Genomic DNA, 26109 nt, shown 5'->3' on the forward strand with positions numbered 1-26109 from the left:
TAGGTTCATTGGTGTCTCTAAAATTGTCCATAATATGAACAGACACTCAGACCTTTGCACAGTTTTCGCATTTTGTTGCTTTAAAGTTTGCTATCATGACATTTTGTATAATGAATTAATATTTATCATATAACCAAACTATTTCACACATTCAAAGCAAAAACAAAATGAAAACGGCAAATAGATTATAAATGTCAAAGAAAATGGAAAAGTCATAATGGCATACAGTAAGCTCTCAAAACGTTTGCTGTGGCAAACCAATAGTAAATTAATTTCGGTGCACAAAATTACCTTAATGAGCAATACAATTAGATCGATGGCCTTTGTGTGTAATAATAGTGGTTCACATGATTTTAGAGCAAATATTCAGTACTTGGTGACTGTCAGATGGTGACTGAGGTTTACTTGGAAGTGAATTTCAAGTAAAGAATTGATCATGAATACCAAGGACCTTTCAAAATTAATACATAAAGTTTTAGAAAGGCAAAGATCAGTAGCAGGGTATAAAACATTTCAAAGACCTTTGATATTTCTTAGAGTCCAGTGAAGTTGATCATAAGCGCAGTGAACTAGAAGCCACTCAGACACTGCCATGATCAGCCTGTCCCTCCAAACTTAAAGTAGCTAGGCAGGAAGGGAACTTTTTAGGAATGCCTCCATGAGGCCATCAACAATTTTAAGGCTTACAGAGTTCAATGGCTAAGATGGGAGAAAATGTTGATGGAACAAAAATATTCCGGTCACTCCACAGAGGGGGCTTGTATGACACTGAAAAAAAAGCATGTCAAATCTGACACAGGTTTTACAACAAAGCACCTGGATGATCTAGCAAAAGGTTTTGTGGTCACATGAGACCAAACTGAAGAATTATGGTCTATATTAAAAGTGTTACTGTACGTCTGGCACAGACCCATCACAGTACATCTCCCAGGAATCGCCATCCCTGCAGTCAAGCATGTTGGTATCCTACAGCATCATGCTATGGGGATGCTTTTCCTGAGAGGAAAACCTACTAACTAAGGAAAGTCTACTAACAAATGAAAACAGGGGTGAAAATTCAACTCATGACAAAATTAGAGGACCAAAGACCTTGGGCCTCCTGATAAAATAAAAAAAAAATCATAACAATTTATTGACATCATTACACATGACAAAGGCATGGATGTTACTGGATCTCTAGTAAGCAACTACTATATTCCTACATCAAAGGTTCAGAAGCAATTTACATGAATGGTGATAGAGCGCACTCAGATAAGCATAAGCAAGCCTGACACTTCAATTCTATCCTACTACAGGAAGCAGCATGTTATTTCCTTGTTAATGCTTAATTAATTTGCTTTGCTACTTGGTTAAATTCGCTTAAACAATTGCAGAATAGCTGAAAAAAGCTTCAGTGGAGTGGGATGAAAGGCCTCTGGTTAAAGTTCCAAGAGCTCTCTTGACAAGAGCACATATGTTCATCTCAATATCAAAACCAATGTAGTAGCAGGTTCCAAAGTTTGGCTTTAATCAGAATTAAAATGGTAATCCTTGCAACTAGAGAGCCACTGGATCTTGTAGGGTTTCTTACTGCTCGTAGTGATTTGGGTCCAAAATATTTAGTTGATCTTCTTAATTACCACTCTTTTCAAGCCCTTAGACATTGTGGAGCTTGAAGCTTCCCAATAAAGCTTGCTAGACTGTGGTTGTCCAAGAAGAAGAGTGTGTTTCATTTAGTATAAGCCAATTATTTAAACTCTTCTCTCCATCCCACTCTTTAGTCTGTATCCACAGTAAGTCTAGGCAGTATTTCTAGCTTGTACTGTACCTGCTCATTCAATTGGGGCTTCGATGAGAGATTCTGAGATTCTGATTGTGACGAAAGGCTATGCTGTGTCAGTGGAATCATTGGTGTTGCAAAGCACTGAACTGCTTTCTGTTTGGTTAGAAGGATAAATCACTGACTTATTACTGTAACACTTAAATAGCCATTCTCTTTCATTCTCTCAGGAAACACTATGAGACACTCCCTGAGGAATTGCACTGCTGGATGTTTGAAGAATAGGTCAGTTAGACTACCAAATCCAATTATTAGCTAATTGTACTCATTTGTAGCATAATAAAAAAACTACCCTTTTACAAGGATAAAACTGTGAGAAAATGTAAAAAAGAGACTTTCCTTGTTTTTAGTTCTATTTGTGCATTTAGGATCAAATTGCTCTTCCTTACCTAATTTTCCAATGGGGTTAAATACACAAAAGTATATGCTAACAGACCTCGCTGGGTCCCTAGGGGTCTTTGACCACACCACAGCAAATCGATTTTAAAATATCTGCATTATAGCAATTACTCATACATAAATGTAGAGATGTGCTCTTTAGTACACTGCATTTACCTGCATTAAGAAATTCATCAAAAGAACTTGACATATATTGTTTACCACAACTCCCCCTCCAATGAAAAGCAGCATTGTATATTTTCTCCAGTAAATATTTTATGCACCAAATACTCTTTAAGTTGACTCAAATTGAAATTAGCACTTGGATTGACTTGGTTGACTGCTTTGCAAGTTGCTTTCATTCTAATATGCTTATATATTATAATATCTAATAAGCTTTTCCTTTTTACAGAAATTGGTTGTTTTACACCAATCACAGCAATTAGACTATTCTTAAAAATGTTTGTGTCTACAAGGAAGGATACATTCAGATGCATCATGCTCTTCCACTGTCTTTCAATTCTACATGCAGACTTTTGTTCTGCATCTGCAGTGAAAAACCGTACATGTGCCACTCTGCTTTCACTCTTTTCTCTGTTACTAATGTTCTGTGCATTACTCTACATTGCCTTTTATGTTGCTCCAGAGGTTATGGAACTGTATCATTTCCTATGCTCTTAGTTCACTTTTATTTCAGAAGCCTGTAGGTGCTGCCCTCTGATCAGTACATAATAGCTGCCATTTCTGAAAACAAGGCCTTTTACAGTATAAGTCTCTAAGCCATACTATTGTTTTTTAAGAACAAGTGGGGTTTTTCCTAACACAAAGACAAAGCTAGTGTCTCTGAATCTTTAATTCTGAAAAAGCCTCTCAGAGCTGAGGAATATATTCAACAAAACTATATCCATAAATGTGAACACACTCACAAAAACAAGTGGTTTGGAATAGCAATTTACATTTCCCAATGGGTTAGTATAATTTTGGTAATTAACAGAAAAGGCTGACAATTAATCTGCAGCCAGCATTAAGTCCAGTGTGCAAGCAGTGAAGTTACATGGGACTGCATCTCTATGAACACCTCAACTACTCCACCCCTTATTATTACAAGGGATATGACTTTATCACAGGAAAAATATCATCACACGTCTTTGGTTAAAAATTTCAATATTAATGTGAAATGTTACATCTTACAATAGCTACAGTCTCACTGATGTCCTCCACATTGCAGCATTTTAAAATGCCTTTACTGCTTTCATTTAAGTGTAAACCCAAGGTCACAGCTTCCATGGCACTGTTTCCAATGTCTATCTGAAACCCCTTTAGAAAATGCTACGATGAATCACACAATCAAGGCACAACCAATAATGTATCATCATTACATAAAACGTATAACGGCCCTTGATGTTGTTTTTTTTAGTTAACCAACAACTAAAAATTGACTGCACTCAATCTTTATAGAACTACAAACAAGGCTTTCAATCCATAATATCCAGCATTGATGTCTACATAAAAAAATAAGAAGTAAATTTTGCAAAATAGTATGTAATCACTCTTTTCAAAAACCAGACAATGTTTTGCATCTTGTTATGCATGGGTTGGAACATATCCAGATTAAATTCTCTGCTTGTTTTTTGGTTACTGGATTCAATTCTCCACAGCAACATTGGTGTACAACTTGGTCTCCAGCCTCTGTTATTCTGTCTAAATCAATTAGCGTCCGTAAGGTTTACAACTGGCGGGGCATAAGAATAAATGCAAACACAGGATTCTGGTGGGAGTTTTATACCGCTTCATGCATGGCCTGCAGTGCTTGAAGTTCAATGAGGAATGGCTGTTCTATACAGTTTTATTACACTGCTGTGTACATTAGTTTTCACAAGGTGTCTGGAACGTGAAGACCTTTAAGAGTTGAGCACACAAATGGAATGTCAGCACTCAGCAGTTGGATGAACAGCATGCTAATAAGGGGTGTCATGGTCAATAGAATTGTTAAATTGTTTCCTGTCCTGTGCTAAATGGTATGCCAATGGCTGAACTAGGTATTTAAGTTCATAAAATGAGTCTTTAAAAAAGTGATTGCGCTCTGTCTACAAAAACATTTCTTCTTTTGTTGACTGTTTCAAGCTTTTTAGTCATTTAATAAACACTCTGGAACTGGAAGATTTCTTGTTCAGCTGCTGTCATATGTTCATGTCAAAAGTAATATATTACGTTTTTGCAACTCAACTTTATTGAGTCAGTTATCTTTACCAGACAGAAAGAACTAGCCAAGCTGGATGGTATTCCTTACTGGACTATAGTAAGGCAGAGTATTTTCTTTTAGTCAAAACCCTTGTAGGCCAGTTAGGGCAAATCTTTCACATAGAATACAATGGCAAAGCTTTACTTGAAAGAGGCTAAAAGACTGTCATAACTCTATCATAAACACTGCACAACATGATATAACAACTTACATAATCCTTTTGTGCACTTGTGCTAATGACCTTACTGAGACACAATTAAAGGTTTCGTAACAACAGATACTGTAGTTTCAGCTGAAAGCTAAGAGCAAAACATCAGGTAGAGAGAAGTCAAGTAAAAATGATAGCAGACACCATTAAGGACTGACAAGAACTTTCTGCAGATGAAGCTCAGTAACAGTGATCTTGATATGTTTATTTTATTGAAATATTGTTTCACTAAATGGAATTTTATGCAGGTGGGTTTAGGGTGGTATATTGTCTTTTTGGTAGAGTTAAAGCTATGGTAGTTCAGGTGGGTAGCTGCGTCAGCATGCGTAGGCTGCAAAAGAGCAAGTAATAGGTTTATTCCATGCTGAAAAGAGAAGAAAGAAAACACAATGTTTCGGCTATCTTCTTCAGGTGTGAGAATGACAGGGCAGTAAGCAAAGGTAATGTAGCATAGGAGAACAAAAGCTGGGAGACAGGAGGAGCAAGATGCGGGTGAAGGGGACAGACAGAGTGGCCAATCGGACAGAGTGGTCAATCAGTTAGTGTGAAGTCAGGATAGGTGAAGAGAGATGTGAAGTTGAGAGAAGGGGAAAGGTGTGATCCTAGCTGCAGGAAAAAAATAGTTTCTGTAGTCTTTCTGATGTTGGAGTTAGGAAAACCAGTTTTGGGTTTAGCTAAAGTTTAAGCTATGGTTTTAACTTTAGCTGGGGTTAAAGCTATGGTTTCTGCCGTACCATACAAAAGTTGTAGATGAAGATCTCCCAACGTAACCTGTGACAGATGCACTCCTGGTGTGCCTTGTATACACCTAAACATGTTGTTTTTTTTGCATGCAGGTTAAAAGACTACTTTTGGAAATATGTGACCAGTGCAGTTCTTTGATGTGAGTGGGGTGATTGTGCATCCAGCTGCTCCTACACAATGGTACCTCACATAGTCCAGTCTGCTCTCCAGGCATCATGACATTTGCTGTTGTATCTAACTGGAGGGTAAAGAAATCTGTCTTACAGATGAGCTGAGATACCTATGGAAGCCCGTTTCTGCCAGGGAGTAAAAAAAAAGGCGCTACGGTATCTCAGAATTGCGACTTAGCATCTCAGAATTCCGACTTAGTAACTCAGAATTGCGACTTAGTATCTCAGAATTCCGACTAAGTAACTCAGAATTGCGACTTAGCATCTCAGAATTCCGACTTTATATCTCAGAATTGAGACTTAATAACTCAGAATTCCGACTTCGAAATAGCCCACATTTCATTATCTATCCTTTTGTTATTGCAACGGATTCGGGTTCTAGGGCTTGTGCCGTCGCCGCTCCCACCCTAGCTTGTGCCTCACTGCATTGGCTCAGACCCAGGTCTTGCCAGCTGAGCTAAAGAACAATTTCTTTAGCCTCGGCGGCCAGCATCCCTGTTATGCGCAGGGGAGGGTGGTGCCCTCACCACACTGCAACCAGATCGTACAACATGTATGTCGGCCGGTCCGTTACACTATATTCGTGAATTGTACAGGATCATAAGATCTATAGGCCTGAAGACTTGTCTTGTACAATGCCCCGATAAAAATCAAATTAATTACACTAATTTTTATAGAATCCCATTTCCGCCAGTGAGGCCTCCATAGTACCAGGATGGAATAGTGCACGGTGGGCTTTTTAAAAAAGTTTTTATTTAAACACCAGAATATGAAATACGATACAGAAATAGATGCTTCACATCCAGAGGAATTCACAATTATAAAAGCTGGAACTTATACTTTTTACATATTTCCATTGTATGTCCTTTATTACTTAAAAAAGGTCTGCTCTGCTTTAGCTCACCTGGCAAGACCTGGGTTCGAGCCAATGCAGTGAGGCACGAACTAGGGTGGGAGTGGCGAGGGCACAAGCCCTAGAACCCAAATCCATTGCAATAACAAAAGGATAGACAATGAAATGTGGACTATTTCGAAGTCACAAATGTGAGATATAAAGTCGCAATTCTGAGTTACTAAGTAGGAATTCTGAGTTACTAAGTCGCAATTCTGAGATACCATAGCGCGTTTTTTTTTGCTCCCTGGCAGAAACGGGCTTCCATAGATACCCCTTTGATGGCACCAGGTAATAAATATTCAATATTGCTCTTATGGAAACATTTACAGCTACAGTAGATTATATTTTGCCTGAAAAACTTTCCTACACCCACCTTTTCCTTTTGCTGCATCTGAATTTGCTTTTGCTTTTTTATGACTGCATTGTTTAGATTAAGCGATGTATTTTGTCAAATTAAATGCTTGTAAGAAAAATAACAAGATCCAGTTGCACATGCCACTACACACTGGAATCAGTGATCAACAGGGTTGAGTACTATAGGAGGCTGGTGGAGCCATTTTCGCATGACACTGTGTAGAAGCTGAGCAAGTGCTTAGATACAGTCACATCTGGAGCATGACAGCACGCCTGGGCAGAGAGAAAGGTTGGATGACTCAAACCTTGCCTCTTTTATGGGTGCCTAGTTGCCTCTGGGAGAGTACTGGCTATCCAGGTGGGACATACATCAGGTAATACAGTACTTTTGGGCATTATTGTCTAGTAAGAGAGCACTATGAAAAGCACATAATAGAGCCCTACCTATACAAAATATGATTATTCTAATATAATAAAAAGCTTTTTAAAATTCTGTCCTGATCCTGAAAGCCCACCTGGACACATTCACCAACTTAATTGTTGTGAAGTCCTCTTGGCTTAATATAATTTGCCATGTCCTCCGTTTCTTTTTCTAAATGCCCAGAGTGGTTTTCATCTTATAGCCTGCAGTTCATGCATCTGCAAAGGAGATTGGAAATCAGAGAATACACTCAGATTTCACAGTCCAGGCATGGACTCTCCTGCCCATTGATGATCTCCATATACATCTGCAAGATGGCATGTTAAGTCCTAGTTCCACTTGCTAACCTCTAAGAATGCATGTTAGTCATAGCCTCTCAGCTATAGTATGTACTGTACAGTATGTGCATGAGATACAGTAAGTTACAGTACATCGCCATTACTGGTTTTGTAGTAATCACCTGGTTTTAAATTGTCTATCAATGCATACTGAATTATTTATTCTTGCATTATTTCTTATTCCCATGCCCCCCGCACAATGGTTATAAATAAAATCTCATCTTTATGCAAATAAAGCTCTTATCTTTTCTAAACGCAGTTTCTGTGTGATTTTATTTTAAACTGAACTTACTTACTACTTGGTCATTAAAAATTCCCTGGCATTGTCTGTAAGTCCTGGGGTATTAACCCCATTGTCCTCGTTAAACTGATTTCAGGATCTGTACAATCTGGTCTTCAAGTCATGAATAGTGTATCTCCATGTCAAACCAACGTATTTTTTCCTATTTAAACCCTGTTTCCAAAGGCTTATAAAAGTCATTACACAGACAGTCCTCGACTTCTGTAAAAGTCATTCTATATATCGGATTTCACTCATTTGCACTTAGATGGCAGCAGGTTCCTTTTCTATTTTACGCACTGCTTTAGCTCACATGAACACATTTTGAAATACAATGGATATACTGTATTAATGGATACAAAATGAATGGATTAAACAGACCCCATAGAAATATAAACCTAAGTCTCTGAAAAAGGGGTGAAATGTATGAATCTTGCAAAACATGTTGGTGTCCCCCATCTGAGATCAGTTAATTCACATTCCACTTTACAACAAGTGAGTGAACTGAATTAACTTATTTCTGATGAATGTTGCCAAAATGTGTGCATATTCAATATGTACTGTATATTTTGCCTTCTCAGAGAAAATTAGAGAATGCTGCTATTGTCCCGAGTAACAGGAATGACCCAACATATCCTATAACCCATGGTTTCCAAACAGTAAAGAAGCAGCAGGAAAGGGCCTTTCCCTGAGAGTATACTGACCCAGATGTGACAAAATGTTCAGTCCTCTGCTCACTGTAGCAAACCTAGACACAACTACATGCACGTCACCCCTGGCCCTTATTTAAATATACACTTAGTTTATCTCGCTAACTTTTACTGCTTTGTATCTAGTGAGTTCTTACATGAGTGCACACTTGTAATCAATCATACACAACAGTAGAAACACTGCGACGTAAAACGTTCTATCCACATTTACATAACAGACAATATCCACCATTTTGCATCCCCTGACTTAGCACCCAAGAAAACACAGCCTCTACAATAGGGTGTCTTTATAGGAGCCTGCATAAAAAATGTTCTCTCAAAGGAGAGGCTTGATGTTGAAGAGGCCTGCTCTCTGGCCACAGAGGAGATCAGTTTGGACAAGAGTATGGGAGGCAAAAATATAGTGCCCTTGGTGTCTTGCATTAAGTGTGTTTATTCTCATTTGTATTTATATGGACAACATTGTACATATTTTTATCACCTGGTATTTCTGCATGTTTGTTGATTTTTTTTAATGGGAGTGGGAATCATTAAACATCACTGACCTCAAGTGCTACTGGAGGCTTGTCCATCATTTGCAACAACAAAATGGGTAACACCCAATTTTTGTAGCACAGTTACATTACTCATGCTGTATGCTACATAGTGGTCTGTATGGGTCTGTATGATATGTACTGTACTGTATATCACTGCAATGAGAGACTGTACCGACATATAGTACATACCTTGAAAACGGATAACAACAGCCTTACCCTGTCTTTTGTGATACATGGGGGCCTTAATGCTCAATTGCAGCAGTCTAGGAAGCGATCATTTTAAAGTTATCATTAATATTTATTTCGGACCATAATTCACGCAGGAGTGAACTGAAGATTTAAGGTGCTGTCAGCATGCCTGGCACTCGGTAAGATGAACGGCCACCTGACGCGCTCGGAGCCCTGGCCTCTCTCGCTCCGCCACCTCAAGCACGGGCCGAGGACACAAAGCTGCACAGCCACGGCATTCAGTGAGCCCCCTGCTTAGCGGAACAGAGAGAGACACACCGTTTCAACCAGAGAAAAGGTCTCTGGGTGGACGCTTGTGCCCAGCTAAAAACAGCACATTATGGTAACCACTCTAGAGTCTTTACTACTATTGTGTTTCTGAAAACAAAGCTTGGAATTGACTACACTACTGCATCACATAATGATCTGTGATGTTGTACTGTTTGCTATGTCATATCTTATTATGTACTACAGTATATTATCCTTTGGTACTGTACACAACACTATAGTACACAGTGGTTTACAACAGGATTAGATAATAATTATGTAAGGTATTATATGACCCAATACAAAAGATTCTTTTATGTAGTACAGTACTGTATGTTTCCCATTTTTAAAACATGGTGGTATACTACACTTTTTAAATGGACTGCCTAGAGAAAGAAAGACCAGGTTTGACTTAGACGAGTAATGGCTTACTTTATTTTACTTTATTGCCATGTATAAGTTCGTAATGGCAAAAGGAAGCACTTAACATATCACAGAGAGGAAATATGTAAAGATTTTATTAGAGATTTATGCATTATATCAGTAGTCAGCTGTTATATTATTTTGAAGTTTCACTAATTACTGTTAGACACTGTATTAGCCTGTACATTTGTAGTTCACAGAATCCATTTAGGAGGCCACAGTATCAAAGTGCAATGTGCTATTTGGTCGCTTACAAATGACAAACAGAAAAACGTTCAGGTGAGTGAAAATGAGCAACCACACGCACCAGTGGCATAATCCTGACCCCCAGATAAAAACTGCTGTCATCTGTGTTCCATACTGAACGTTTGGGTGGAGAATAAGCCCCAGTGCCCGCTAATCATGGGCTCTAGAGTGTAAAGGCAGGTCTTTAAACAACTGTTTCTCAGCATTGATTGGGCTGACACCCCTTCACCATCCCCCACCTGCCCCACCAACACACCTGACCTCCTGGTTTATCTAGGGGGCAGTTTGACTCTCTCAGCCAGGGTTAAAGCCAAAATATCAAAACTGTTTCCCCAATTGCAATGTTTGTCTCTATCTTCTGAACCTACATTAAAAATCAAACCGTGAAAACTTTTTTGTCTGTGTTTCTACTGTAATATTAGTTAAAAATATTTTTTCAGCTTTCTTATCATGCCATCAATATTTATGATGTGGTCTACAGCACCATGATTACTGTTGAAGGAGGGCAGCCTCCCAGCCTCTTTTCCACTTTCCAGCATGTTAATTACTGTGTTCATCTGCTTCGCATGGCTTAGTTACACTGGGAGAGAAAGAAAAAACATTTGGGCTATTGTCACTTACTCACAATTAATTACTATGCTCCTTTCTTTTTTTTACAGGGCACTTTTCTGAAGGGCTCAAAATTACAGCTGGATCACTCCATAGGAGCCCTTGCAATTTCCCCACACAGCAGCACACACAGTACAGTAAAGCCAGGTGTGGAAACACATTCCTGGGAAAGAGCTAGATTTTTGCATGTGCTTGTTGAATGGTTTTGCTTTCAAATGTTAACAGCCGTGTAAGAGATGAATCTGACATTTTTTTGTAAGGCATTCATTTAACATTTAAGAAATTAACTCACAGGAGCCCATTTAAAAAACCTTCTGGCATTTTATTTTGCTATATGCAAATACACCACTTCAGGCCCAAACTCAGACTGCCAAAATGATTTTAGCTCATCAGTCTAAAAAAGGAATGAAACCAGGTTGGCAGAGACGAATAGCTCTGAGGGTTTCACAAGCAAACAAGAAGAAACCGAATCAATCACTCTTCAGAATGTGGAAGAACAATGCTGATGTCACTGGTAAAAATCAAGAAGAAAATAGAAAATAAATTATCCCAGCAAAGGTGATCATTATTTCTTCCGGAACTGCCTAGGCAGGAACATACTGTATTGTTTCAATGAAATAAAAAATATATAACCTCTTCTTTCAAAAAATGGTTTTATAAAGGCTTATGTACAGTATACAAATAATAAATACAGAAATATTGTTTATGGTGCCTGCAATTCTTATTTTGATCAGCACATTTTAAAAACAAAAGCAAAACAACTCTATACTGAAAATTGCAACTAGCTTGATTTTTCTTACCAGTTTTTAGTTCTAAATTTGGGCATTATTACTTCCTGAAATATCCAAAATGCCCCAAGCAGGTTTCTAGATGAACAAGAGCCACAAAACACATATGCAGACTGATACAGATTGAGTCTTTCCAGTGGCAGTCACACCAGCTGCTTTGATCGATTCTGTGTTGGATTTTCTTGTTGCTGCTGTTGGTTTGTTTGTTTTGTTATTTTCGGGAATTAATCAACAGAAGCGCATGGGATGCGCATGCTAACCACGTTCCACATTACTTCATCTTTAACGCTGGGTTTCAGGGTAATTAACAGCTAAAACCACTGAAATGTTTTGACTAGGCAAAAGTAAAAACCCCTGTGTCACACAAGCCTTTCCCTAATCACTACTGACATCTTCTTTAGTATTTTGGCAGGCACTATAAAGTCACATTAGCAGCAATTTCTATTGTGTTTTACAGCATGTTAAGGGAAATCAGATGTCAATGGCTTGCACTTTGCTTCTGGAAAACAATTCCCAGACAGCTGCTGTGGACACATTTCGCCCTCCATTAGTCTCTCAGCCCTGCAGACTCTTTACGGACCTCAGCATCAGCTCCTCCTCTAGAAATCCATGAAAAAAAATTCTGCGCTGCTCAATTAGAATGTGTAAAAGGCATCATTCTTAATACTGTTAAAAAATAGCTGGAAGAAACCTGATGCTTTTTTTTCTTCACTTCTTTATGAAGTTTGGAATTGCAAATTATTTTTCTGTTTTACACCCTCCTGTTTTAACACCAAGTGTTAATAATTACGGCTTTCTACTACCACCTCTTTATTATATGGTTACATTATAATGAGGACATGGGAGAGACCTTCTCCAGCACAGATCCATTTTCCATTTGACAGGCTTAAGTTCCACTGTCCAGTGTGGGAGAGTTCATGTCAATTGAAAGAGCAATATGTTCTTAGCAACACTGCAAACAAACCCCAAACTCACATGGCTTGCTGTGGCCCTAGGTGGGCCACAATTGCCCACACCTGTACCAGTGGCTTCAGAACTACAGGCCTTTGTTTGAATTAGCTGAGCCGCATCCCTAAGAACCACTAGGGAGTCCATGATCACATTTCTCACAATGGCAGAATTGTATATTTAAGAGCAAGCAGCTAGGGTCAGTTCTCTATTCATAATCAGATAGATGATTACTGTATCTCCTAACTCCTCTCAAGTCATATTTCATCATGGGTATCAGATACAGTACATAAAGAATAAGAAAGGCTACAACACTAAAGAAGATCATTTGGTCCATCTGGTAGGTAATTTATTCAAGGATCTCATCCATTTCTTTAAATATTGCCCCCCTTCATTAGAAACTATATTATTCATTGATAAATAAATATAAACTGTAGCTTTACAGTACTTCACTCAGTTATCCATGATCTGTTTTGGAAGCTACCATCCTTGTGTGCAATAACGACCCTTGATTAATTAAAATAATGCATAATCTATTGTGACAGAATTATCAGTGTCTCCTGTCTGAGTTCAATTAATACACATAGAGTCTTTATGACTGTGAATTAACTTATGTCAATTCTAAGTTGCCAATGTCATGCTCGTCGCCTTGGATGAGTAGCGGGGCGAGCTGGTATTTACATGGTAGCCAGCAACCTGTCACTGAGTTCTAGTTACCGTGGTAATTAATTAGACAGTAGCATTGTACCACCTGGAGGCAATTATCTACCATGACCACCTATGGTGGGTCAAGACTGCATAAGCAGTGATCTGGCAGCGCTCAGCACCTCTGTTATAGAGTTTACTATGTCTCTAGCTTTGCCCGAAGTTCCTGAGGTCTTGCTGTTCACTGGATTCTGGACCCTGCTTCACACTGACTTAGTGGTCCGGATTCTTGTCTGGTGTTTGTACTGTGTATCATGATTTTGCTTGTCCCTGTTTTTGACTCTGGACTGTGTTTGCATGAACCAAGCTCGCCTGTCTCTGCTACTTGCTGCAATCAACCTGCTGTGTGCTCGTACGCACAGTTTTTTTGCCTGCTTGCTTCTGTTATCTGCTTGTTCTTGGGTTGTTTTATGAAAACATTTCACTTCTTTCTCTATAGTCACAACATCCTACAACCAAAAGATGTACATGTATGTGTGTTCTGTCTTTTCACAGTATTAGAGAATGTTACTACTGTCCAATGTAACATATATAACAGGAATAACCCAGCACATACCTGTACCCTATGAATGACCCTATAAAAAGAAACAGACCAGGCTAGCAAGGGACTGACCTCATTAAACTAAGAAAGTTTATAAACAAGAGGAAGCCATTGGGTCATCTAGCACATTTGGTAGTTAGTAGTTAGGTGATCCCAGGATCTCACCAAGGTGTTTTCTGAAAATAGGCCAGGGGATCAGCTTCAACAACATGGCAATTATGTAATAGTAACTGTTACGAGCACAGCCAGCACCAATTACCTCCAAATGATTCAATCTTCATTCCACACCTTTTCCCTGCAACTATTTACTGTAAACCCTCTGCTCACTGCTACCTGCGCTCGGTAGCTTACCTCACCCTCCTTTCCCGAAACCCTCTCTACCTCGTCAGGATCCCCTCACCTACGACTCTGGCTTTGGATTTCTCGCTCCTCTCAGATTTGTTTACCCGACTATGTTCTGACTACCTGGATTTGACCTCGCTTGGAATTACCAACCACTCTTCTTCGTCTCCCATCTTGGATACCTTAGCTTTCGGACCACGTCTCAAGACCTGCACAGGGTTTGTAACAGCCCGTCGCTAACAGTAGCTATGTTAATAATAGCATTTGTTCATCCTTCTTTTTTCTTTTCCAGTTGAAAAGACACTTTATCTTAACAAAAAATAAAGATCTAAAAGTTGTTAGGAAAGAAAAAAGATTATGCTACAGAGAAACCCACATGACACCATTCTAAGACTGATTTTCAGCACTTTCATTGTATTGAAAATGGTCTTTTATTTCTCATAGACCTCTTTTTCTCTTAGACCCCTGTGAGATTGTGGTGAACAATTGTGTTACTCATTAAACAACAAGTCAATCTTATGTTTTTTACCCCTCCAGTGACATTAAGGCTCAAACACTGGAGATGAAGAGACACATACCTCTTTCCAATCTTAATACGATGTTAACCTGGAAATAAAGCAGTTTCCCATTACCAGTGATGTAGTTTTCTTTGCAGCACACAGTTCTTCTCAATAGGCTCCCAACTTCAATAACATACTTCAATATACTGCAGAATACTGTAACAATAGCTGCAGTGATGCTGTAGATTCCATCATTTCTGCCACAGGTTGCAAGATAGGAAGAGGTCAAATTATTTCTTGTCTTTTACTTCTTGTTGAAACAGTAAACACAGCGTGGACAACATATTACACAGAAATATAACAATGAGGGAATGCATCTTGTTTTTATTCTGTAAAATGTATGCTTGCTCTTCATAACTACAATGGGCATAATCAGCAAAAGCAAATGAATCAAAATCCAAGCACATACAGTACCTCAAGGGAATACAGTATGCCTTAGATGCTCCTATCTCATATTTCGTATTTATTTTAGTATTTTTAGTATTATTTAATATAATTAGCAGAGAGAACATACTGTAAGTGCTACTCTTCTACCCCTTCTCCTGTATTATTTAATACTCTATGTTTAATTTAAAAAAATAAGTAAATCCAGACCAAATCAATTTTCTATATAAAAAACAGCAGACATAAAAACAGAGACCAGACAAATGCAGAACTGATGTTAGTCAACAGGGCCTGTTAGTAACAAAATCTCAGTCCTTTGAAAATGCTATTTAATATGGCCTTGGCCCAGTTCATGATGAACTTCAGCTTTCTGTCCAGTTACAGATTTCAAGACTAGCACCTGATGGCGTGTTTCCATTAGTTAAAGGTTTGCAATGTGTAATTCACAAGTGAGTCCACTCGAGTTTTAGGAAAGAGGCTTTTAAAGCTAACACATTCTTTCTGTTTGATTTCACAAGATGACTGTTCAAAGCTATTAATGAAGAGAGGACAGAGTTGGACTGAATTTTGTTGTACTACTAAGCAGTTTTACTTCACATCTTAAAAAAGGTGTCCTTTTTTATGACTGTCTTTCATTGTGTAATCTCTGTTTCTAGCTTTATTTGCATTTTTTTCAAGTGAGAAATATTCCAGACTGCCACCATTTACAGTATATAACAGAAATTTCATTGGTAAGTTGCGAAGTATGTTAATGTAAGGTTTTGGAAGGTAACAGCTCACAATATCCCAGTAATCTCTCTCCGTGGGAAAATAAATATTTAATGGTCTCTAAAGGAATACTCAGGCATGTACTGTAGTTGAAGCTTTACCATTAACAAAACAAAATGCATGTTTGGTGGATGATTCTGCAAAGAGGTCCACACGAAAAGCATCGTTAAGAAAGAGATTTATAGCAAGTTGCTGTTCGAACTAATTTCAAACTGTAGGTGCTAGTAGGAAGTGAAGGCAGTTGGGATTATATAAATACAGAAACATTTTTTTTTAATTTCACCACATGGGTATAATTCACATTTTATATCAGATTCAAAACAACAGCAATAATGTTGGAAATCCGATATTACTTATATCAAATCAAATTATATTGGAAACAATCACCTTCAACCATTATCTCATCTTTCTGAAATGGAAGAAAGTAGTAAATTTCATCACAGCACACATAAAACACAATTAGTGCCATTCTAAGTGTTTTATACTGTAGTACAGCACTACTGTATTGATAGGCACATTTGATGTGTTTGTGGGAAGAATAACAGTCCTACAATCATTTATAACAATTTACCTTGTTAATCTGTCTTCCCTGCTGTTAAAACATTTCTTCTCCAATTTTTATCAAAATCATTATTCGGCAGAAGCCATTTCAATACAAATTCCAAACACAGGACCCAGCACAAGCGGAAATGAAACTTCATCTGCTTGGAATGTTCTAGTAATAGTTAATCTAGAATTCTTTACACCAAATATTGCTTACAATATAAAGTATAAAACCCAGGGCCAGTGTGTCACGCTCTCTGCAGCCAGAGGACGCTCCTTCTCTGTCCTGTCTCTCATTTCCGATTCTCTGCTGTCCTTCTGGTGTTTCTCTCTCTCTGGGACTATATATTTCCGGGTCTTTCAGTCTGCCTTGGCTCAGCATTGACGTTCGGATGTCCTGAAACCCGCCTAGCACCAGGTCACCCCACGTCCGCTACCTGAGGGCATAGGTTTCTATACAGCATTCCCTGAACAGCTGAGCCCGGGCTAACCCCCGTCTCGCCGCTACGCACAGGGTCTTTTCGCTCTCCTGTCTTTCTACTGTTCGTCCTCTCCGACATCCGTGACACAGTGTGAATAATAATACTGTAACAATACATTATAAAGAAGACAGCAGAACTAAAATTAAAAGTGCTTTCTTTGCGAGACAGACTACAAAATGTATCACCATGCAATGCAATAAAGTAGAATGACAGGAATTATGGTATAAGCAATTTATGCTTGAGCTGGATGCTATACTACAGTATGTAAAACATAGAAATTTCCAAATGTGAAAAAAGAACATTAGACAAAATTTACATGTTAAATAAAACAAGACTTGCACGATTCTCCTAGAATTTGTGGCAGACAAAACTGATTTCAAATTAGGGTTGTGAAGCCTTAATAAAAATAAGAGTCTGACTCTATTCAAGTAATACTTAACAATCAGAGTAGACACAGGCACACCAGAATTTGATTAATCCTCTTTTTGTTGTTTCTAGTGATGCAAAAAATGCAGGTGGTCAATCCATTTGTCCTTAGGATAACGTTGACTCATTATTAACTTCTCACACTATAACAATGAGATGCCTTGGTTTTCTCTCAGGGCTTGAACATTAAATGAACACGAAACAGATAATAACAAAACTGAAAAAGTTGTATTTTAGGATTTTTTGTAGAAATACAAAAGAGGTTGAAACATACCCACCTTATGCATAAATTAATTCAGATTTTGGGCTGCCAAATTTTAAAATGTGGTTTTAGCTGTTAATAACAATAAGCAATAATAATAATCCTGACAAATTTCATTTACAAGAAAAACATTAGTACAACTGTGTATTATTTGTGTTTGTAAAGCTGAAATAAGTCTTTCTGAAGTGGAAGGGAAAATGTGTGGATATGACGGCCTTCTCTTTAATATTGGAACTGTTCCTAAAATGTCTTCCAGCAGTAGACATTTGCTGGAAGACATGGAGCTGGTGGAGCCCTGGTGAGTTTTTGTGACACTCAGAGAGAGAAGATAGGATTTAAACTCCAGGAGAAAGCAGGAGCTTACCATCCTCACGCGATTTCTGGATGAAGGCCTCCACACCGCTCTCGCCGTAGTTCCCCTCCGATGCTACAGTAGAGACATAATTCCATTTCATGGCCTTGACGATGTCCACCATAGCCTGGGCCTGGTAGGTGTCTGGTGGCACCACGCGGGAGAAGAAGTCATAGCGGGTGTTGTCGCTCAGCTCTGGCGCCGTCGACGCGTAGCTCACCTGGGGAATCTGCAGGGAGAGAGATCAGGTCTCAGGACTCTCTATCTATCCCAAAGAGTCTGCATCTGCAGGAAGGAATTGCACTGCAAACTGCAGGGAGGAATAGTAACGCACAGCATCACCAAGGTCTGAAAACATTGCATCTCCACTGGATACCAGCTGAGCTGAGTTGTAACATCATTATCCTCTGAAAGTAACCCCGTTGCATGAATATCTCAGTGTCGGAGGAACTTTTTCCACTTGCATAACAAACAATATCAAAAATACTATGCCCGTTCATGTTTTTATAATCTTTGAGTGACAAGTGAATCAAAATAAGATGATATAGAGACCTTCCACCATCCATCCAATTACTAACACCTTTATCCAGTCCAAGATGGAAGGGGGCAGTCAGAGCCTAACCCAGCAAGTAATGGGTACAAGGCAGGTTATACACCTGTCCATCACAGGGTACACACAGACACACACACACTCACGCCAGGGACAATCTTCCCAGAAGCCAATTAGCCTACCAGTATGAACTGTGGGAAGAAACTGCAAACACAGGGCGAATTGAATACAGAGCCCCAGCACTGTGAGGCAGGAATGCTAACCACTGTGCCACACTAAAGACCTATCTATGTGGTACAGTATACAGTACATGTATATACAGTATATAAATGTGTGTGTACAGTATGCTTGTCACAGCTTGTTATATGAGGCTAATATTATTTTACGATGTTTTTCTAATATCCGTACCTTTAAGCATTTAACTCTTAAAGGTGCACAAAAATGTATTAATAGCTAGAAGAGCCTTCAACCTTATGACAGCTACTCACTCATGCCTGGAAAGGCTACTTCTGGTAATTTGTACAGTATGGAATGTCTCCTTGAATTTAAAGTAGCCTACCCTAACTGATAATGACTACAATTTATTTTTTGCAGCACAGGCTGAAAAAGGATTAAGCAAAATCAGCATAAGAATAAATCTGAGATTTAAATAAAATGTTTTTTATGAACTTTTATAAACTTAAGAAAGTGTCATTGTGTCGGCAAGGCAGATCTGGTTTGCTATTGCATGTGTTTGTGTACTTGGCACTTTCACTGTATGCATGTAAGAAGAAGTTCACACAATGGCAGCATGTGCTGCCTTTACTGTATAAGCTCACATACAATGTTATCCTGTAAGTAATCAGTAAATAAAACATTACAATATATGAATGGCAAGGTGGTGCATAATCCATCATCACCCGCTCTACCATGCAACACGCAGCACTATTTTAACCATCTAAACTCGCTTCTCGCTGTTGTTAAAAATCCTCTCGTGATACCTCTTTTGGCTTTTGAACTACCTTTACTTTTGACTACGAACTCGCCAAACATTTTGGATTGGACACCTGTTTCTGTATCTACATTCTCCTTCGTCTGCATAGGATCCTCATACCTCATCACTTGGATTCGTTACAGTTTCCTTCCATTTACAGTACTTGTAAGTTAATTGAAAGATTGTTCCTGGTGTGAGTGTGTGCATCTCTGTCTGTGTCTGTGTGTGCACTGCAATGGACTGGTGTCTTGTCCAGGGCTTATCTTGCTTTGAGCCTGTTACTTGCCAGAAGAGGCTTCAGCACCCCCACCATCACTGATCCCATGTTAGAAAAAGCAAATAGAAAACTGATGGATAACATGGCATTAAAACTGCACTGAAACTGTCACACGTAGATGACCAATATACAGTACAGGCTTCCTTATATCTGCAACTGGTGGGGAGAATGTGCCTATTGAAAATTAAGTACTGAAATGCATGAAATCTCAACTCTCTGGGAAATGGTTTTTAAAAGGATTGATATCAGATGCATTAAGGGATATCTGATAGCACAAAGGGAGAAATATTGGGAGCCCTTATCAATGGCTGTGTGCTAGTAAACTACTAGGGCTGGTGAAGAGCATGGCAGACCAAAATCATCTCCTGGCAGCAGAGTTGTATGGCAGGATTCAGATAACTCTTCCCAGTTCACCACAGGGCCACAGAGAACAGTCATGGCAAGCCTGAGTGCCTATGGAGGCAGCAAGAAACCTGAGTATGGGGAACGTGCAAACTCCACACAAACAGACAGAGTCCCTAGGACTGAATTAAAGGCAAGACGCTGGGTCTGTGAGGCAGAGGTGTAAACTGTCATGCCAGCTATTTCTGGAACCATTCAATCCCAAAATCTTATTATTAAAGCAGTGTTTGAAGGGAAAAAGCTTTTAAATTGTTTCTAAGTCACAATATGTAAGTTCACTAAAAGTGGTAAAATATGACCCAGCTCTGCAGGAGATTTGACTTTTAATGGAACAACCCTTCCATGTGGTTCACATATTGGACATCTACTCTAAATAATAGACAAAACAGGAATTTTCAACTGAATGAGTTTTATTGTGCCATTAAGAAATTTGCCTGGTTAACTAAAATTCAATATATTCCCTTTTGTAATCAACCTTATAAGGTAAGAAATATATCTATGATATGAAGAACTATATATTTTTTCACCTAATATATATATATATGATATAAAAATTCAATGTTTATGTCAAATATATATTTTACATTAAAATCTACATTACAAATAAGGTTCATAATGTTGCTTAAACATATTTGTAACATACTATAAAAAATATTTTAGACATTAATATGTTCATTATCTTTATCCACTATTATTTTTTGTTTCTCTCGCTCATATTAAAAATGTTTCAAAATATATTTTGGAAACAATAATACGCATATGAATATGACATGATATATGCATACAGTACATTTCTATGTATAATTTGAGACTGCAACAGAACACAGCCTTAAATTTTAAAAAGACAATTTTCATTTTGCTTTTGCATATTAAAAATCCCAAAAATAAATGTTACAAAGGCAAGACTTTATTTTAGTAGCAAGAAAGTGTTAATGACGTAAAAAAATTGCATTTTTGTATCCTTGGTGAGTATTTTTTAAAGTGACATCAACATGTTAACGACACAAATGTATGCAATGTTTAAAGAATACTGTACATTATGGGCTTTTTAAAAGGTATTAAACATTTGAGTGTTATATACTTTGAATTTTGTGTATACAGTGTATGTGCACATACAGTACCAATAATTGTTTTAGATAGTATATTGTAAATCCATTGTGGATTACAAGTTTAATAAATATATTGAACAGTATGTTAATAATAATATAGAAAAAATTAATTAACATATTGTTCTTTGAAGTTTGAAATGCTTGAAGCCTACTTGTAATCCAACAGATTGTAAATATATTTTCATAACATATTTTCTATAGTAGTTCAGGTGAGTAGCTGCGTCAGCATGCGTAGGCTGCAAAGGAACAAGTAATAGGTTTATTCCATGCTGAAAAAGAAGAAAGAGAACACAACGTTTCGGCCGTGAGGCCTTCTTCAGGTGACCTGAAGAAAGCCTCACAGCCGAAACGTTGTGTTCTCTTTCTTCTTTTTCAGCATGGAATAAACCTATTACTTGTTCCTATTTTCTACAGTATATGTTACATTTTTTATTCAAGTTGGTCAAGTTTGTATTTATTTAAATATGTTGCACATAATGCTATTAATATATTCTCCATATATCTTATCTATCCCAAAGATTGAGTTTTATGCAAATATATTTACAGAAATACATAATATAAAAGTTAATATGGGATAATTTAACAGGTGTTATACAGTATACTGTATGTGTAAAGTCTGCTTCAGCAAGTACTTGCTACAGTACACCAGATTTAGTTCTTTCCTCCTCAGGACTACAATACTGTTATAGGTCTTATAACTAATCCGCTGTTGTTAACATTCCACAACTTGTTGTCCTCAGCAAGAGCCTCAGACCATGTATTTATTGTGGCACTTTAATGCAGCAGTTTGTTTCTGAATTTAATTATACTGATGCTATCTAGATTGCGCATTTAGAATTCTGAACATCACCTTTTTCCTGTTTTAAACAACATATGATAATAGCCTAACTGTAGTCGATTGCAACATTTTTTATATTTACCATGCTAAGTCAAGCAGAAAGGAAAGCAGAAACTGAGTGCAGAGGAAGCTTTCAAACCGGGCAGGTCTTAATGAGGAGAGAGATGGGAAAGGAAGCATAGAAATGAGAAAAATGCAGTTCAATTTGGGAACTAAAGTGTATAAAGTTAACAACAGTTTCAATGACAAAACCGGATGTGTAGTTTGCTTCATATCTCTGTTTGGAAAAAGACCTCACAAACTATAAGACCATTGAACTAGCTCAGAACTGAGCAAAGTTATAAATAAATTGGACCGACATGTAAGTTGATTTCCACAGGCCAAAGCAATCAAATTAGGCCATAAATGTGTTTATTGTCCAGGAGCTTTCTGTAGCTATTTCAATTTTGCAAGGACAACAGGCTAAAGGCATTTTGACATAGTCCATATTTGTATCCATGACTCCCATGCAAACATTGTACTGAAAATAGATCACAAATGAAACATTGAGAGTCAAAATGAGGGCTGGACAATAATTATGTCTCTCATACACAACTGTAGAGCGCTGAAGAAAAGAAATTAATTATGAAATTAATTATACATTCTGACAGTGCACAAGAACAGCATTATGGCAGAACATAGGAGAGATACATTCAATTTTATATGCTAATATTACATACAATAAGCAAAAGGAAAACTGCACCACTGACTCCTTTCTCAGCTCTCAGCTCATGTTATTCAGAAGAAAATAATACTCTATTTTAGCCTAATCAATTACATTTGTTCAAACTTCCAAGAAATATGACTACTGTATGTTCAATACAAAAAACTTGTGCAAGCACTCTTTCTCTCTCCATATCTCTCGCCATATACTGTGCATACATACTGTACCTACAGTACATATTTCCTATCAAATGCCCCAGGGTGGGGACCATGGACATTGTACCAATTGAGATGCTATTCTTCAGATGGCGTATTACACCCAGGCACCTAGGCTAAATTCCACTCTGGTCTTTCTCAATCTTACCTAAATATATTTCCCCTTTAATTCTGGACTGCTGGTGCCAAATGGCATTTGTGTGTAACCCAGGTGGGTGCTACACTTCAGTGATGGTTGAGTGGGTCCTCTGCTATATGTAAAGTACCGTATATTTAGATTTTAATATGAATGTAAACAATTCTTCATTGTAGTAGCAGCAGTAGTTGCATTAGTACATTATTCCATTGGATTACACAAATTACTACTGTATTTAATGTTGCATGCTCTAATTGGAAATGTGTTCTGAGCCATCCAGTTTCCGTCACAGAAGAAAAACTCACCGGTAAACTCCCACCCAGACGGAGATATCACAAGGTCTGCATCTTTGAGAATCGGGCAACCCTGGGACTCTCCGGAATTTCAACCAGTGCATCCTAAAAGCAATTTCTGAGGTATCCAGGCTGGCTAAGATGGTTCTCCAGTGTTGCCAGCAAAGAACATCCCCTCAAAGTGCAGATCATTTTGTTTTCCCTCAGAATTCAATCCTGCCAGTACACTGTGGCCTCATGAACCAAACATGAGCTGCTATTCACATAACCAAAAAAGAACAATAATATAAAATGACTTATGAATAATAAACCACGGGAAAGACGTGCCTCTTCCCGATTAGGAAAATCTGATACAGATTTGTCTTTGATATGTAAATATAGAGGGCGCCAGTTGAGAATATGTCAGAACATACATAATTCAAAACTTTTTATTTTGCATTATCAGCTGTTACAGACCTTTTTCATATAAGGGACAACAAACTTTGCATATAAAAACTGATGCATAAATGTTGTTGCAAGGCCTGCAAGGCCCTTAGACAGAGTCTAAGGCTTGTAGCTGAGAGATCAGATTTAGAAATACAAAGGTTTCACTCCATATAATCATTATACTCCAGATTATATTCCTCAGGTAATTAAATCACTAAAAATGTTTTCCATGAAAACTAAGCATTTTGTCTTATCAGAACATTTACTTATTGCAGGATTTGAAGATTTTTAATGCAGAATGTTCTCAAACTCAGCACAGATTATACACTATAATGGTGAATCCATAAGGCATTACTCCATGATGCAGCTGTCCAGGTGTGATATCAAAAGCCTATTAGACAAACACACCAATATTTTCCATTTTTAATAGTGGATAGCTTTGTCAATTATTTGAATAATACTGTTCTTTTGGATAACTGATATAATATATAGTTTGAGTCACATGATTTTATAGGAATGCCAGGTGCTCACAGCTTGGTATTTCAGTGAATTCACTATTTCCAAAACAAGTCCATAAAGTATCTATATAAAGTGCCATTTAAAACTACATTATTTTTTAAAACTCCTGAACCGCAAAAGACATGTCCACACCTTGCTTACATAATGAGGACCATCTAGTTCCTTTTCACACGATTGAAGGTGGCATCCCTGGGGGAGAAATTGCCCAGAGAATGAAGCTGGCTTCATCAATCAACAAACTAGTCCAGACAAACCAGGGATCCCTCCGGGAAGACCCTGAAGGTTAGTCCTCATCCTGGATGACAGATGGCCAACATACAGGCTCAGGATCATCACATCTGTGGAATCCATCTACTCAATAGTTTTCAAACTTCAGTGGCTACAGCACAAGAAATTCCAAGAACGAATGATATATGTTTTTGCAGAATGACTGCAACTCACCATCTGCCTAAAAATAACCTGCATGTTTGGAGGCTGTTCAGCAGTAACATGTTAGCAGCTGAAAAAAAATCATTACCTTCTTTGGGCCAGCAGATGATCTGACAGCAGACAGGGGAGGAGTGTTTCATTCACTGATGAATACTACTTTCTCTTTGACAAACCAGAGGGATGGCAATGTGTTTGTAGGCATCATGTTTCACATGGTAGTTTTTTGGGGTAAAGCAGTGGAAGAATCTCTTATACAAAAGAACATATTTGGGCAGATAAATGACAAACTTACTACTCAGAATTGTACCAAGAAGATACATTGATGAGGTCTATCAATACCCCATTCCTACGAGCCAATTTGGAAGCATCAGTTGTCCAGCAGGACAATGAAAGACCACGCAGTGCTAGGATTACAATAACATGAGTTTGAGAAAACAATGTTGAGATCTTGCCATTAACACACTGTTCTCCTGAGTCCCTTCTGAAACTGTGGAAGCAACAGGAAATGTGAAAGCAACTCGCCATTAGCAGGAGACAAAAGCAACTGACCAGCCATCGCCAGTCATCACAAGTCAGCTGTGGGAGAGCATCAGTTTTCTGGGAGACTGATAGGTCTATGTGTCAACAAAGCCACTGTCATTGCTCAGCGAAGTCATACCTGAGGCAAACTTTGTAATTTTAACAGTGAGTCACATTTCATACTAAATCTTGTCCAGATTATTTGATCTATTTTGTTCACATTTGCTGTAATATGTTTTTTTCAATAACCACCCAGTCTAATACAGGACTGCTGTATGCTAGAGCCTAACCCAGTAAAAGACAGGTGCAAGACTTGTTGTTTCTTTTGGTATACTGTAGCAATGTACAAAAGATGCTTAATATTAGGGTCCATTTGGTTACTTTTTAACTTTAGTTTTTATTTTAACTAAATAATTGAATTTGTCAACATAGTTAATGGGTTAATGGATTTCATTCAGGGATGCTCAGAGGAAGCATGGTCATCTAATATTAGATTAACAATTTTGAAGTTCTTCCAAAATAGTATCAGAGATCATTTCTGATCACCTAATAGGTCAAGTGATATTTATGTTTTAAGATGTTATTAATTATTTGGAATTTGATCTGTCACCAGTTGCAGACATACAGATAGAAGTCCCTTCCCTTGATCACTTAAATCTGCAAATATACAGTAGTGCATTGTTACACCTTAACTGAACAGATTTACTGTAGACATAATATAAAAATGGTCTCCTTTATAGTAATACATTTT

General features: G+C 38.0%; 1 protein-coding gene across 1 annotated transcript in view; it reads right to left on the reverse strand.

The window, feature by feature from the left end:
- Positions 1-26109, reverse strand: part of LOC148830782 (metabotropic glutamate receptor 4-like) — a 330655-nt gene that overhangs the window by 176556 nt on the left and 127990 nt on the right. Inside the window, exon 2 of the mRNA XM_088921144.1 lies at positions 17982-18198. Within this exon, the coding sequence (XP_088777270.1) occupies positions 17982-18198 (217 nt within the window). The remainder of the gene's footprint in view (positions 1-17981; positions 18199-26109) is intronic.

This window comes from Atractosteus spatula, chromosome 7, assembly GCF_055471065.1.
Source record: "Atractosteus spatula isolate fAtrSpa1 chromosome 7, fAtrSpa1.hap1, whole genome shotgun sequence".
Lineage (NCBI taxonomy): Eukaryota > Metazoa > Chordata > Actinopteri > Semionotiformes > Lepisosteidae > Atractosteus > Atractosteus spatula.